Genomic DNA, 16,920 nt, shown 5'->3' on the forward strand with positions numbered 1-16,920 from the left:
CTGTTTTTGGCTTTATATAAATGGAATCATAATTTACAGTGTTTTGCGTCTGGCTTCTTTTACTCAGTGTTGAGAATCATCCATTTTGTTGCTTGTAGCAGTAGTTTTTTTTCATTCTCTTTGCTGTTTAATATTCTGCTTGTGTAACTTTATCACAATTTATCATCCATTTTACTGTTGATGGTTATTTAGGTTATTTTCTCTTTGGAGCTATTGATAGTGTTGTAACCATGCTTATACCTGTCCTTTGTAAACATATATGTGCATTTTGGGGGGTCAGAGGGTATGTGTTTGTTCAGCTTTTACAGGTGTTGTCAAATGCTTTTCCGAAGCACATCATACTCCAGCAATGTGTGAAAGTTCTAATTGCCCTGTATTCTCACCAATACTTGATGTTTTCTTTCCTTTATATTTCAGACATTCTGGTGGGTGTGTAGTGGTTTTAATCCACTTTCCTAATGACTAATGAAGTTGGGCCAATAATAATTTCTTTTAATAAGGAAATAATTGGCTTGATTGGGTTCCCTACCTTATATAACTTAAACAATTTTTTTTGTATCATTATTATTTGTATATATAGGACTAGTTGGGAGGCAGTCTATTGTCATTTCTCCCTGTTGGTTTCCCTCAGTGCTGTATGGGTTTTGTTGTAAACATGGAGTGGCTTTGTGTTGATACTGATTTTGATTTTGATTTCAGCGGCCCAGCCCAATCCAGCTTTACTCCCCTCCTTTTATACTGGCCCCAATCAAAGACAAGCAAACAGAGCTGGGAGAGACATTCGGTGAAGCGAGCCAGAAATACAATGTGCTCTTTGTGGGCTATTGTCTGTCTCACGACCAGCGCTGGCTTTTGGCTTCCTGCACTGACCTCCATGGAGAATTATTAGAAACATGTATTGTAAATATTGCTTTACCAAACAGGTGAGGAGCCTTGGTGTTTATGGTGTGTGTAAATTGATGCTGTGCCTTTTCTCAGATAATGGATCTTCCTAACTTTCCTATCTAAATGCAGTGGGTAACACGTGGGTGGGTTCTTTGGAATTTTCTTGGTTTTGTCGTACTAAATGATAGCTTTGATTCATTTGGGGACCCTTTTCCATGTCTGTTTTAGATCACGGAGGAGTAAAGTATCTGCACGTAAAATTGGACTACAGAAGTTATGGGAATGGTGCATAGGTATTGTCCAAATGACATCTCTGCCCTGGAGAGTTGTAATTGGGCGACTTGGGCGTCTTGGCCATGGGGAACTTAAAGGTGAGAAATTCCTGAAACAAAGGAAAGGAAAAGGGCTGAGCTAATGTCATTAAACTAAGCTGAGGGAGAAAATTATAAAGTTGGTAGTAAGAATAAAGCAGATTATATTTTCTGATTCTTTTAAATGTACAGGATAAACCAGTGGCTTTTAGACTTTTCATTAGCAAAATCATTTACACAAAGAAAATCTTAAATATAACATTGAACCCCAGTATATAAAACAGAAAAAGAATTTTTTTAATATAAAAATGATACTTGGTAAATTAGAATTTCTAACATTTATATATTGTGAGAAGAACAAGTCAGTTTTAACTGGAAAATTTTATAACAGAGATTATGGATGAGAGGAGAAGTCATATACAGCCTTTACTTTCATTTGCTGGTTTGTTTTTGGTGGTTGACGGTGATGAGCTTTGTATTTATTTTTGTTTTGGTGGCATGATTGCAAGATAATCCTGATTGACAAGGACAAGTAGTTGCAAATTGGAAGAGTCTTTATTCACATTGCCACTGTCTGATAGTCTTCAGTCTGGAAATTTAAGAGAGCAGATTTTTTTAAGTTGAATCCCCCAATATATCTACCAACTGCTTGTATTTCTTATCATAAATATAAGAAAGCACTAAAAGTAACTGCAACATAACACAACTGACCACTGGCAGCTGCCTTGCCTGGCGTTGAGCCCAGCTCATTTATTATCCTAGTGTAGCTACTTGTACAGTTTTATATGAGCAATATGAACAGGCCTAGATTATTTTTTTAAAACCCTATCGATTAATGACACATTTATAAAAAGTTCAGTATATGCATATAGATGGGAGAAGTTTTTGTTTTTGTTTTTAATATTTATTTATTTGGTTTTGCCAGGTCTTAGTTGCAGCAGATGGGCTCCTTAGTTGCAGCTCGCGGGCTCCTTAGTCATGGCATGCAAACTCTTAGTTGCAGCATGCATGTGGGATCTAGTTCCCTGACCAGGGATCGAACCTGGGCCCCCTGCACTGGGAGCGTGGAGTCTTAACCACTGCGCCACCAGGGAAGTCCCAGGAGAGGTTTTTTTTCTAACATCTGCACAAAAGCAAACATATGTCACAAATTAGCTTGGTGGTTTTGCACATGCCAAGTATATATTAGAACAGAGTTGGTAAACTTTCTTTATAAAGGGCAAGGTAGTAAATATTTTTGACTTTGCAGGCTAGCTGGTCACTGTTGAACTACTCAACTCTGCTACTGTAATGCCAAAGCAGCCATAGACAATACCCCAGTGAACTGGTGTGGCTGTGTTCCAATAAAACCTTGTTTACAAACAGGTGGTGGGCAGGATGTGAGCTGCGGACCGTAGTTTGCTGAACCTTGCGTTAGAGTGTGCATCTTATTTCTTTACATGAAACTTATATCCGGTATTTGTGGAAACCCTGAAATAAAACCCCTGATACAGATATAACTTGCCTTGTAGTAAGTGCCTAAGTGAGTTAATTATTAGGGTTTAACAGCAGTTTATACAAATATTATATAATATGTATTAAGTAAGTGTTTTCTTAGGAATCTATTATACACAGAATTTTTTTGCATTAAATTATACTGTAGACCAATAGAAAATATTATCCTTTTCATTTTTAAAAGAATATTATACTTATAATGAATCTGTATGAGTAGCCTGGAGGTCTAATACATCAGGGGATTCATCATTTCATTTCTGTCAGAATTCCTATCTTCTCTCTTAGTATGCCTTTTAGTCAATCTTATTTCTTAAAGGCTTTGAGCTACTCTTAACCCTTGGGAAAAGTTAGAATATAATAGAAAAGAAGTAGAGGGGATAAAAATGTAGCCTAGTAGTCTAGTTACTTGGTATTTTGGAAAATTATTAAAGCCATCGCCTTCCCTTTTATGATTTTTTAGAAGGGACATACTCTTCTTTCTTATCTCTTGGGGGAGAAGAATGTAAGTGTGACTGAGGGCTCCATCAAAAGACTGAGAGAAAATGTACTTTCAAGGAGTAAAAACACGGAGAAGAGCCTAGTGTCCAGGACATCAGCTTCCCAATCTGCAGTTTCTTCCTTTGGGGAACTGAGGTCTGCACCACGTTGCATTTCTGTGGGGCAGTATCAGATGTGAGTCCACAGATTTCAGAGTCAGTTTTGTGAATCTCTGTTCTTTATCACCAGTGTTTGTGATAAAAATAATCATACTGTCTTCTCCTTCTTACTTGGTTTTTATGTACCGAACTCACTTCTCTTTGGTATTTCTGTGATTTTTAAAAATACTCCCTCCCCCATGTTCCTTGACCCTTTTATTTCAGCCACTTCAGTTCAGTGTTCATTAGGAATATGAAATGTGAAAGTTTTTTTTTTTTCCACGTGCTTTTTAAGGGGAGAGCAGGTTGTTTGAAAAAAGTTTGTGGAGGTAGAGAGGTGGAGTGGTGTTACATCAGTGGGATGTGACATGACAGCAGTGTATGGCTGCAGTAATGTGACGTGCTTCATGTGTGTCGGGGGTCAAAATAAAGGGAGGCCCAGGTGCTTCTCAATTCCCGGAGTCACATTACCCTCAACAGTTCTGTGAGGAGACATAGTGCCTTTGTTTGGAGGCAATAAACAGATGATAGAGAGAAAATTTGTGGCACCTTTTTAATCTGAACAGTTAATGTGGCATCATTTGGAGCACTTTACTTGCACCCATTGCTTATCCGATCTTTGGGCATGCCAGGAAAGGGTCCCCTTCGTTTCTTCTGCTGCTTGCGTTTCATGAAGCAACCAATCTACGTTAGCAGTAAACAAAACTGAGGATCACCCCAAACTGTGCTCTCTTCTGAAGAAAAGTGTTCACAGGGGTAGTGAAAGAACCGGACCTGGAGAAGGAGAAAGGACAGAACATACTGGCATCACCATTGAAAAGTATTTTAAGTGCCTAAGTCTGCCCGGGTCTGTGCCGGACTCACAGGTCATTTCAGACATGATTTCAGTCTCTGTAGTCGTTGGCCTTTGTTTCTTTGTTAATGAAGTGTAATCGAGGTCAAGTAACATTTTCTTTGTAGCAAGGAGGGGAACCTGTATAAAGCCATATTCCCTTCAGGGCCCAATCCTAGAAATTCAATTATCAGGCAAAACTGGTAAAATGCTCAAACCTCACATCAATATGAATTTCTGAAGACTGTGTGATTGTGATATTTGATTCCAGATTGGAGTATCCTCCTTGGAGAATGTTCACTACAGACAATCAGTAAACGGCTCAAGGACGTGTGCCGGATGTGTGGAATCTCTGCCGCAGACTCTCCTTCTATCCTTAGTGCCTGCCTGGTTGCCATGGAGCCCCAGGGGTCCTTTGTAGTGATGCCAGGTAAATCTCACCAGTTTTGTTAATTAGGTATCAGAACAGTTCAGTCCATTCAACCTTAAGTCCACACACAAGTATAGAATGTATCTTTATTATCTTTATGAGAAAAAATTGTACTTAGGGCTCAAAATGGAAACCATTTGGTCTCTTCCAAGGGGAGTGGTTTGTGATCTTATTATCTTTGTTGACCATCACTTGGGAGAGAGCCCAGGTCCTGGGTGTGATTGAGAGCTCTTACAGTCATGGCGAATTATTTGACCCCAACCTGTTGTTAGTGTATGAAGTTCACCCTCCAAAAGTGACTTAAGTGGGCACCAACATGATATGTATTTTAATACCCTTTTGAAGAAAGGTATTTGATAGACTCTTCAAGCAGCCTCAAGAGGACGTTTAGAGTCTCTCTGTGGTTGAGGATGAATGTGAAGTAGACGGGGTAGAGCATTGAGCACAGTGCGTGCTAGCCACAGTAACTCAGTAAGTGCCAAGATGTGGGCAGCCGAAACATCATGGCCACAGAATTTTTCTAAAAACAGCAACTAAGCTATTTTATAATTTAATAGCTAAGCAGTTTTATATTTTTTAAACCTGTTTTTACCACCCAGGTATTTCTTTGATCAAACAGGAGACCCTTGTCCCCTCCCTGTAAAAATCAACAGAAGTGTTGTAGTATGAGAATGTGGTTGCTTGTGGTCAGTCTAGAGAGAGACAGATGTCTGTACTGGCCTGCTGGTCAGACCCTGGGTTAATTGTCACCTGCACCAGTTGGGCAAGTTACATCATTTCTTTGTGTTCTGTCCTCCTCATGAAATGGGGGTAGTAGTTCCTACCTCTGAGGTGTAGCTTTGATGATTGAATGATATGATATGAATAAAGAATTCAGTACAGAATCTGGCATGTAGTACACATTCAATAAATATTAGTTGTAACAATTATTAGTTGAATGGTACCATTTCTACAGAATTGCATTGTTTGGGAGAACAGTCCGTTATAAATTATTAGCAGTCACAGGAGGAAAGAAAGTTTTATTTTTAGAAATACTTCTTATTTAAGTAATTAAAACATATTTGGTCGACTCAATCCAATTTTTTCTTAACCTTGCCAGTGTGAAAGGTGGCTTGAGTTATCATAGCTAATCTGCTCTGAGTCAGTTTCTTGAAACTATTTAGACAAGTGGGCTCAACTGTAAATGTGTATCCATCATGGCAGTTGTGTCAGACTCACATCAGTCCAGCTCAGGTCATTTCTGGAGTTGTTCACTGCTGCACAAAAGGCATTGATACATTTTTTTCCCCCTTTTTAAGATGCTGTCACAATGGGCTCTGTTTTTGGCCGAAGTACTGCACTGAACATGCAGTCATCTCAGCTTAACACCCCTCAAGATGCTTCTTGTACACACATCTTGGTGTTCCCAACATCGTCAACCATCCAAGTGGCTCCGGCCAACTATCCCAATGAAGATGGGTTTAGCCCCAACAATGGTGAGTGGAAGACCCTGTATGCATAGAGCGGCTCCGCTCCCTCAACAAGACACAGTGCTAGAGTAAAGAGTCGCTGGGCCGCTGCAGGTTCTTCTGTGTCGTAGTGAACAGCATATGAAATGTGAAGAGGGAATTGAAGGTTTGAGAATCTTTTTGGTTTTGAAGATTTAATTTGCACTGTTGCCAAGACCAAATAAACACTTTCCTCTCTTGGGTAATTAGCTTTCTCCTGTTTTTCTTTAAAGGCAAAAAAATAGTATCTGCTTGATAGTGTCCTGTACATGGGTGTCACTCTTTCAATAAAGATTTCTTGATCTGATTTGAAATGTATGAAGACTGCTAGGCAGTATGAAGATAGCACCTGTCTTTAGCTGATCACTGGGAATCTAACTTGCTCTAAAACAACTCCTTATTTGATTAGTCTTGAAATTTTTTTTTAAGTAATTTATTTTTGGCTGTGTTGGGTCTTCGTTGCTGCGCGCGGGCTTCTCTTTGCGGTGGCTTCTCTTGTTGCGGAGCACGGGCTCTAGGCACGTGGGCTTCAGTAGTTGTGGCATGCGGGCTCAGTAGTTGTGCCTCGCGGGCTCTAGAGTGCAGGCTCAGTAGTTGTGGCGCCCGGGCTTAGTTGCTCCGCGGCATGTGGGATCTTCCCGGACCAGGGCTCCAACCCGTGTCCCCTGCATTGGCAGGTGGATTTTTAACCACTGGGCCACCAGGGAAGTCCCCTTATTTGATTATTCTTAATAGATTTTTATGGTTTGAATATCTTAAGGCATTTGTTAAGCAATGATTATTTATAAACTGTAAAACGCTCAGTATTATGCAGCTGTTTGCATTGTTTTTTGAAGAATTTTTAGCATCTACCAACATTTACTCCTGTTAAATGGGAAGGGTAAAAGGATACCGTCCTGTGTGTGTGTATATAGAAAACACACATAATATGATCACAGTGTAATAATAAATACAGAAAAAGAATCAGCAAAAATGTTCATGGTGATTGGGTTTCCCCTTTTATACTTTTCTTTCCAAATTTTCTGCTGTGCGTGTACCTTACTTTTATGATACAGGAGAGAGGATTTCTTAACAAAAATATCATGCTTTGATCTGCTCGTATAATAGGCCTCCAGTTTGAGGGCAAGTTCACACTTATTAACATGCATTAATTCAGCCTTAAGTATTTTAGATGCTAATTGGATGCATAGATGGTGTCTGCTGTTTTCTTGGATGGTGTCAATTTTAACTTTGTTTAATAATTAAATTGCTTCTTTAGCTAATGTTTTGCCTTCTTTTTATTTGCCTTTGGAGGCTGTACAGAGTGTGGAGTTTTACGTTCTTTATTTCTCCATTCTGTTAATACTTCACATTAGGAGATCATTGGAGAGAGTACAAAATGCAAGAATAATTTGCAGCACCTTGAACCCAGTGGGCACGCGTTAAGTCTTACTAAGTTGTTAACAACACATGCCTGTAATAGTCATAGGCCAGTAAACCATGCATTGGTTTAAATTGGGGCTATGGATTAGCTTTTTAATTTTTGTCCTTTTTTTCTCTCCCTCTAGATGACATGTTTGTTGACCTTCCATTCCCAGATGATATGGACAATGATATTGGCATATTAATGACTGGGAACCTCCATTCCTCTCCCAACTCCTCCCCAGTTCCCTCCCCAGGCTCTCCTTCTGGAATTGGTGTGGGCTCTCACTTCCAGCATAGTCGGGTAAGGATGACTTGAAATAGGTTGTTTAACACCACCTCAGCCTTCAGGAAAATCCTCTAGAAGTGCCGTCATCTTTTACTACGTGCACCTTTCTTCCTGATGGTCTTGGTCCCTGGTACAAGAGAAGTAAGTGTGGGACCGTGACTCTGTAGTTCCATTTTGAACAAAGCCGGAATTCTAAAGAAATGTTCTTATTATTCCTGATGAATGTGCTTAATCAGAATAGTCCCATTACAGCTGCAAGGGTTTTATGCAATTACTGTTTGTGAGCAAAAATTAATTTTGGTTGTTTGCTGCTTCCCAGTTATTTTTTAATTTTTTGCCAGAACAGTGGCTTTTCAGAGGCTAGTTCAATAACCCTGCTTATTTAACATGCAGAGTAACTGTGTTAATTGAATAACACATTGTTGATGGTTAATTATTGGGAAAGGAGCTTAACTGGTCTTGGTTTATGTCATGGTGCCTTTATTTAGGCACGTTAGATGTTCTCTGTAGCCAGCTTGCAGGAGTGGGAAGAGCCCACAGGAGGCTGATTTTGGAGAAGTGTCCAGGTTAATACCAGAGTATTAAGGAAAAAACAGAGCTTACAGCTAGTTTCATCTTTAAATATCCCAGGATATTAGAGGTGAATTAGCAGAAGATTGAAGTGTTAAAGGTTCTGCCATCAGCTCACGTTAAGTTTCTTTAGAAGCTAGGTGATTCATGCCTTGTCACTGTATTACACTTTTTACTTAAAATGTTAAGAGATTGAGGGGTTAAGACAGAAAAATAGCTATGTCTAGTATCTTAAACTGGACAAGTATAAGCAACCTGCTTACACTCATTAGGCACAAAGACGTTCTTCGAGGACTTAGGTTTCTGTTAGGTGGGACTTTTATTGCCAGCCCTGAGTTCACTGAAGGACAGTCTAGAGAAAAGAAGATTGAAAACTTTACTTTCAGAGAAGATGAAACCAGGGAAGGCCACCTCAGTGGACTGCCCTCATGTTATGCCTGCCCCCTAATTCTCCCTTCTGCAAGGAAGGGATTGTAAATGTGTTTATTTCCTCCGGTCATTTGCCAGTTAACGACAATTTATTGGTTCATTGGAGATTGTTGTGATGGGGACCAAGAACACAAATTTTACATTGGATAGTTTTAATTTAGGATTAATGTGAATTCTAGAGGCAAATAGCATTACAGCTAAGAATGCATGCCCTGGAGCTTGATAAACATCACTCGGAATTATAGCCGAACATCTTCCTAGCTTTGTGACTTTGGTCAAGCTTACTTTACCTTTCTCAGCCTTAGTTACCTTATCTGTGAAATGGAAATAATAGCAGCTACCTCCCAGTACTGGTTTTTATAATTTAGCTCCTCCGATAACAAAGAATTGGTAACTGAAGTGTAGTGTTTTAGTTTTGTGAGAAACAGAGGCGTGCTTTATTTTCTCCCTTTGTTGGCACCTCGAGCCGTTGAATGTCACACTTCAAACAGCACTATGCTGAAGCTGGTCAGGTGGCCTTTTCTAATCCTGAGCACCTGCAGCCAGGTGACCCCTGAGAGGCTTTCGGCATTTCCTCTTTCCGAACCATTAAACATTCTTTGATATCCAGTTAAGAAATTACCACAGGAGAAAAAATTTGTTCAAGGTTGCAGTAAGTTTTTATTTTTTAACCAACTCAGCAATGATACAACTTGGTGTAGTAGTTGAGGATTTTTTTCTTCCTTGAAACAGAAGGCTTTTGAGAACAAATGGATTGCTTATTATTGCTTTTGCATAAAAGGTACATTTTCAACTCTTGAAGCTAGCTAAAAGAGTCAAAGACAAGGAAAATGTCAGCTGCAGAAACGCCCAGTAAGGCTCTCACGGGAGTCCCTTATTACCGGGACTGCTGTAAATTGAAACAAGGCTTCTTCAGGAGCAGATCTCACGCTGCTGGCAGGTCAGATACCGGTGAAGTGTTAGAACGTTATTGACAGTGGACAGTCAGGTGTGCGCGTGTATTTTTGGTTGGTTGCTGGTGAAAGAGCACGTGGGTGTGGTGGTACCTTCAGCTGTCAGATTCCACTCTTTCCATTTTTAGTTTATTAATTACCTAATAATGCCACGGAGCAGATTTTACATTCTGCAGAAAAGGAACCAGAGAAAATAAACCTGTATTTACTTGGCTGGTGTTGTTAGTTTTACTGGTACCTTCTGCCTGAGCCGTAGTTTTCATCAGATATCTGTGTGTGCAGCAAAGACACTGCCTCCCCTGTTGACCTTTCTTGGTCAGTTGACATTTTGGTGTGAGATGCTGCCAGGAAGGGGATTAGTCACTACAGTGTGCAGGGAGAATTGATAAAAAGTTGGGTGAAGGTGGTCAAAAAGTACAAACTTCCAGTTATAAAATTAGTGTCCTGGGGATGTAATGTATGGTGACTTTAGTTAATAATACCATATTGTATATTTGAAAGTTGCTGAGGGTAGATCTTTTAAAAGTTCTCATCAGAAGAAAAAAAAATTGTAACTCTGTATGGTGGTGGATGTTAACTAGACTTATTGTGGTGGTTATTTCCCACAGTTAGTTAGAATCATTATGTTGTACACCTGAAACTGAAAAAGTTGTTGGTTTTTAAAAAAGCTGTATTTGGTAATAAATGCTGACCATGCTTTTGGGACTTCTTTGTTTTTCAGAGCCAGGGAGAGCGTCTTCTTTCCAGGGAGGCGCCTGAGGAGCTGAAACAGCAGCCGCTGGCCCTTGGGTATTTTGTATCGACCGCCAAGGCTGAGAATCTCCCCCAGTGGTTTTGGTCATCGTGTCCCCAGGCTCAGAACCAGTGTCCCCTCTTCCTCAAGGTTGGTTTGGTGTCGTATTTGAAATTGGGGGGTGAGTGACGTATGCTCAAAGTCAGTCTTGGTTAGAATTTGCCTTGGGCACCGTAGTCTTATTCTGCTCCCGACTCTCTCACATCTACTTAAGAGTCTGAGGGTATGTTAATTACAGGCAGAGGTGGAGAGCAGAATTTAGGAGAGGAGCCCAAAACCGTGTCACAAAGAAATGAATGACCGACATTCACCCAAGGAGGAGACTTCACGCGGCTCAGCGGACACATCTAGGGTGGCCATGTGGTTCTGTATAAGCCACTGTGGTCAGGGAAGTTACGCCGGGGGGCGGGGGGGCGGATAATGATGACTAGTTGTCCTCTTCCTCCACTGCCACAGGCAGTCAGCGTTGCTTTTTCGAGTAGGGCAGGAGTCAGCTAAAAAATTCCATGTTTCTGCTTGCGCCTTCCTGTATATTTCTTGGAAATTTTGAATCCAAATTAAGAGTTAAAAACAAAAGATCTCTCACTTCCAGTTTGGGTGAGAGAACCTAGAATGAAATCCACGGATTGGCAAAAAGCCAACGGTTTGACAACACACTGTTGGCAGAGCTGTAGGGAGATGGCCCTGGTACAGTGGGAAGGCCAAATATTACAACCCTGCACATTTCCCTTTGGATTCAGAAGTCCCACTACAGAGTAATCACTAAGATACACACACGTACACATACATACACACACACACACATAAATCTGGAAGGTTAAAACCAAAAACGAAGTAATTTTATTTTCCTGATGACTTTAACATAGTATTATGAAATCAAAGAATTTATATAAAAATCCATGCAATCTCTCAATTAGAATTACTAGTCTGAACCTAGATTTATTTATCTTTTCCTCTCTCTCTAAAAAGTGTACACATTCTTTAGCTCTGTTTACTGAAAAGGCTTAGGAGCCATGATAGCCTAGCAGCAATAAACACCTTTATTGACACAATTATGGTTTCTCAATACTGTTTATCATTCAAAAGAACCAGAGTTCTTTCTTTGAGGAAATGACTGATTCCAGGGCTAAAGTAAGAAGTATTCAAGGTGTACCTGAGACATCTTGTCACGCCTAAAAGCAAGGAAGCTACCAAAGATTATTAGAGTCTTATCAAAGGACCCAGTAGCCAACTTGGAGGGGTTCCCATTGCCCAGGGATGGGATCATTTAGTCATTAAAATGAACAATGGTGGCAGTAGATTGATATCAATCTATGGGTTCATAGTTGTGCTGAAAAACAAAACATTTATACGTCACCTTTTGAAGGTGCCAGAGCAGCAGCTCATTAATCAGAAAATCAAAAAGTAAGGAGAATCAAGCATTTATATTGCCTCTTCTTATATTTTACAATTAATAAAGTAAAACTATACTAAAACTATTACATTAAAAATTGATGGGGAACTTTATAGTAGATGGACCGTGCTGGTACCTGCTGGATCCAGGGATCTGTCATATTACTGCTGATGACAGCAGACATCAGGTGCCTTTGGATGTGATACTGTAAGAAGGGCACAGCGCCGGTTATGAAGTACGGGGATCAGGATCGAAGACCACCACCACGACACAGTCAGCCACATCCCGACTGTGGAGCCTTCTACAGATGAAAACCTGAAGAGGGACGCTATTTAATTATTTGCAGTCCATTTGCAAAGCTAGCTTTTTTTTCTCCTCTACTCTAGGATATGGAGTTATTTGGGATCACATTGGGGTTACTGAGCAGCTTAAATTCATGGACTTAGAATAGAAGCCCTGACTACAAAGGACTTTAGAGAGCATCTCCTTCTGGTAGACGTGGCCTTATTTCTGCCCCATGGTTGACTAGACCAGGAAGGTAACTGTCTTTGTTCTTTCACCAGGCTTCGCTGCATCACCACATTTCTGTAGCACAGACAGACGAACTTCTCCCTGCCAGGAATTCTCAGCGGGTTCCACATCCTCTTGACTCCAAAACCACGTCTGATGTTTTAAGGTAGATTCAGACCTAGGCAACATAGCAGTACAGTTTGAAATTATATACTTTACTCTTGTTTTTCCAAGGTGTTTTAATTAAAGTGTGGTATTTGTGGAAGAGGTGCTACCTTTTGTGCAGTTGGAGCACTGTCTGATTAGCCAGTGAGAGCCACATCCCCCCAATACCTGCATAGGACAGACAGTGTAGCATACTTTGTTAAATCCGGCAGTTATGTGCAAGTACAACTGCCCTCGCTTCCCATTCAGAGGAGGCATTTCATGGTGATGAAAATAGATCGGAATAAGGGGGTGGATAGTTAGAAGACAAAGTCTGGAACTTAAAGCACTTGACTTTGGAAACATTTTCTGCCCTTCCTGACATAGATTATGTAAATAAAGTTAAGTAAAACATAAATTCCATAGCTGGGAAATACCTCCCAGAATTGTCTTGTACTTTAGCAGGCTGTAAACATTCTTCATGTACCTTGAGAAAATATGCAAGCTTTTCCTAATGTTTTCTAACTCTTAAATGATTTGGAAATTATAGTTAAAGCAAGAACCTACCTAATCTACATGATTTTGGCTTCCAGGGCCTCTAGAGCAACACTGTCCAATAGAAGTATAACGTGAGTCACATACAATTACTATTTTAATGTGGCTACTAGAAAAATTTTAAAAAGAAATCAGTGACGTTAATTTTAGTAATAAGTTTATCAGTTATATAAAAACGTGATAACAATGTCAAAATATAAAAAATAGTATCATTTGAACAGTAATAAATATAAAAATACTCATGAGCTATTTTCCACGCTTTTTTAAATACTAAGTGTTTGAAATCCCGGTGCCTGTTCTCTGTGTACAGCATATCTGAGTTTACGGAGTGGGGGACCGGTGGCTGCCACATTGGGCAGTGCAGGTCTAGAAGGAAGGGGGGACGTGAGGAAACGAACTCTGGGAAAGAGCCTGGGGCAACTTATGGAATGACATTAGGCCTTCTTCCTGCTGACATCTGGCACTGGCACGTTAGAACTTTCAGACCAGCCTTGCTTCTGTCGTGCCTGGTGCCCTGACCCGTGTGTTCTCTCCGGCAGGTTTGTTTTGGAGCAGTACAACGCTCTGTCCTGGCTCACGTGCAATCCGGCCACCCAGGACCGTACCTCCTGCCTTCCCGTCCACTTTGTGGTGCTCACTCAGTTGTACAACGCCATCATGAATATACTCTAATTGGAAAAGCACTTGTTCTCTCTGGCTCAGTTCCTTCTCCCCGCAACCTCAGTCCAAGGAACCTGCTACACTCTGCAAATACCCCACTCCCTCCTCTTGAGACCACTCTGCACAGTCCTGCACTGTGATTACTTCTCAGCAGGCACATGTCATTTCTGCAGTGTTCATTACCAGAGTGACTCACAGACACTTCTCTCATGGACCTGGAAACTTCCATAAGCAGTGACTTTCAGCCAGTGTTGTGGTGTGTGCGGCCCCAGACCACTGGGCCACAGGAAGTTTTTTGTTGTTGGTTTTCAAGAGGGAAACAGAAGAGACAGTATCCTTTTGCACAAGAGTCTGTGTCTTCAGTCTCTGTTTAATAAGGGCAGTTTAGCCCTCTGGATGAAATCCTCTAGTTATTGGTGTATGGCCTGTGGGTTACCTGAACTCCATAATCTGGGACTTTTGAACAAGAACCAGCTCAAGTACGTGATTTCATAATGGGGTTTCTGTCTCCCTAGTGCTCCCATCTAGATTGGCATGAGTGCTTTGGTTGACTTTATACCTGTGTGTAGATACAAAAGGTCTGGAGACATCTTCATTTTGTTTATTTATTTTAGGTTGTTTTGTCATATGGTTTTTGTGACTTTCTTTTAATTTTTTTAATTCGCAAGGACCAGGTACAGTAGCTGAAACCCAACTCAGATCCACCATAGGATTCTTTGACTACATACCTCTGTCCTAGAAGCCAGAAAAGGAGTGAAAACATATTGGGGAGATCCTGCTTACAAGTAATATATTCAAAACCACCCAGCAGTAGGTTTTGTTGAGAATAAACTGGGTAAACATTCTGCCATATTCCTTATTAAAAGTGGCCAGCGTTTCATGAAGGACAACATTTTTATACAGAAGGCAGTCAAGCTCAACCCAGAGCCATGGAGGCAAGTACCTTCATTAGTTTTATATAGTCACAATGGAAATATATTTTCTAGTGAATTCTTACTGAAAGCCAGGTCTCTCCTCTCATTAGATCAAAAGGGACTCATGTATATATCACAATCGAAAGTGTTGGCTCATAAAATCAGTTATAAATATGGTAAATTTTTTCTGGACCATAGGAATATTATTTCAAAGAAATATTCAACTTAACCATTAAATGAGTACTTGAAGTTGAGCCTTTGTGGTGGGACTTTTTTAAAAAAACATGCCTTTTTAAATCATTAAGGCTAATTGAAGTATTTTATCCAGGCCCGAGAGGGTTGTCTTTAAGACTCCATTTCTACCCGTACCTTGCTGTGCGTTTCTGTCTGAGGGCAGTGGGCGTGGGCTTGCCTCCCGTGAGCCGCTCTGGTCAGGCTGTTGAGCTCTAGTCATCTGTGGAGAGAATCATGCAAATTTTAAAAGTTCTTCCAAGAGACTTCCATATTCTGGTTATTAACAAAAAAAGGAAAAATGTAATAACTGATACGATTTTGTAAAAGTATTTTTCTTGAAATAATCTAACGTTTAAAACATATTAAAAAAAAAAGTTGTGTGGTGGGAATGTGAAAGCAGAGAAGTAACTTGTAAATGGATAATTTTGTTCTCTGTACCACCAATTGGGGGGGAGGGGTCGACTTTCGCAGTGTATAGGTTAAAAAAATCTGATATATCAAACCATTTGTATCTAATGTGTACAGTGTAAAATTGACTTTAAAAATATTGCAGTGCTATTTTTTCTTAATCAGAAAGGAAAAATTCTCAAGGCCTTTTGAAGAGCATAAGATGATGAAGATTGTAAACTTGTATAAAATTATCTTGGTGAGAAGACAAATTGTAAAGTAGATATTTGTAATCTTTTACCACTTTGGGGTTGCTTTTTTTCCCAGAATTCATCAGAACTTTGAATTTTTTTTTTTTTAATGGGCTGTTTTTAATGCAGGGGCTTTTCTTCCCTAGAAACCCAATTCTCAGCAAAAAAAGAAAAAAAAATACAAAAAACAAAAAAACCCCTACAAAAATTAAAAAAAAAAAAAAAGGCAGCAAAGGGTAGTTTTCATCTGGTGTCTTTTATTTAAGTTTTTTAAGTTAAGAAAAGCTGGTGACATATTTATACGTTTTTGTGCAAAAATAAATGAATGGCAATAGATTTTAAAAAATCTTATTATGTACTTCTGTGTGAAAAAGTCTGTATAATATTTCCCTTAAATATGCATTATTTTACTTGTGAGTTTTTTACTGAATTAATCTGAAATGTACAAGCCCTGGATTTGCTACAGAGTGAGAACTTATTTTATTTTTTTTTTATTTTTAATTTTGGAAATTCTGCAGAAATCAGAACTCTTACCATGGTTTGAACTAAAGAGGGGAAATGGGGGAGGGGAGAGGGGTGGGATTGTCCAGCATGCTTGTATGTATATTTCAGAACCTTTTTTAAATGTAAAAGCTGTACATTTCTGGGAAGTTCTGAATTTCTTTTGTTTCCTTTTTTCCTTCAAGCATTTTGCAGTGAGCTTCTTTTATATATAGCAAACAATTTGAAAGAATACAAGAATATGTGAAGTTCATTTAAAAAAAAACTACAGTATAGCGCTGGTACAGTACACTAAAAGACTTTGATAAAAAGAAACAATACTAAAAGGCCTCCATTTTAAATGTCATTCATATATACCTTGTGAATGAGAGCTATATACTTTTACACACTTTTTTAGAGGAATAAATTATTGAATTACTGAAACGTTGAGTGGCTTTTTTCCCCTTCCATCCTGCTTTTGTAATGGGAGTGATCTACGCCTATTCAAAAGGTGTTAAGTATTATGGATTGAACAGTCCTTGACCAGCAGCCTGGCTCTACCTTCCAGAGTAAAGTTTTACTCCCCTGATCAGCACATCTCATAGATGTTCTCAGACGGTTTTCCCATATTCCAGGATACAAGGGCATTCCTGGATCAGTTTTAGCGTGCACACACACACACACACACACACACACAGAGCATTGGATTTGGAGCTCTGGTGTTTAGTTCCTTAACTGTTCTGTGCAGATCACATCTAACAGTGATCACACGTCTAACAGTGAGCTACTTGTCTCCTAGCTCTTAAGATTGCGGTCAATACTAGAACAGATTACAAGTCTGTTTTCTACTTGCTTTCTCTTCATGGTCTCAGCCAGTTTCTTT

At 39.7% G+C, this 16,920-nt stretch overlaps 1 protein-coding gene and 1 long non-coding RNA gene across 3 annotated transcripts in view; one reads left to right on the forward strand and one right to left on the reverse strand.

Annotated features, from left to right (window-relative positions):
• Nucleotides 1-16,120, forward strand: part of MED13L (mediator complex subunit 13L) — a 291,858-nt gene extending 275,738 nt beyond the window's left edge. For both annotated transcript variants that reach the window (XM_059895607.1, XM_059895608.1), the window contains exons 24-31: nt 700-923; nt 1,114-1,256; nt 4,429-4,587; nt 5,886-6,062; nt 7,622-7,779; nt 10,438-10,599; nt 12,466-12,578; nt 13,651-16,120. In XM_059895607.1, the coding sequence (XP_059751590.1) occupies nt 700-923; nt 1,114-1,256; nt 4,429-4,587; nt 5,886-6,062; nt 7,622-7,779; nt 10,438-10,599; nt 12,466-12,578; nt 13,651-13,783 (1,269 nt within the window). In that variant the 3' untranslated portion in view covers nt 13,784-16,120. The remainder of the gene's footprint in view (nt 1-699; nt 924-1,113; nt 1,257-4,428; nt 4,588-5,885; nt 6,063-7,621; nt 7,780-10,437; nt 10,600-12,465; nt 12,579-13,650) is intronic.
• LOC132348222 (uncharacterized) overlaps nt 11,411-16,920 on the reverse strand; it is a 36,353-nt gene continuing 30,843 nt past the window's right edge. The window contains exons 3-4 of the long non-coding RNA XR_009497386.1: nt 15,055-15,139; nt 11,411-12,590 (exon numbers count right to left, since the gene is read on the reverse strand). This is a non-coding gene — a long non-coding RNA (uncharacterized LOC132348222). The remainder of the gene's footprint in view (nt 12,591-15,054; nt 15,140-16,920) is intronic.

This window comes from Balaenoptera ricei, chromosome 14 (genome assembly GCF_028023285.1).
Source record: "Balaenoptera ricei isolate mBalRic1 chromosome 14, mBalRic1.hap2, whole genome shotgun sequence".
Taxonomy (NCBI): Eukaryota; Metazoa; Chordata; class Mammalia; order Artiodactyla; family Balaenopteridae; genus Balaenoptera; species Balaenoptera ricei.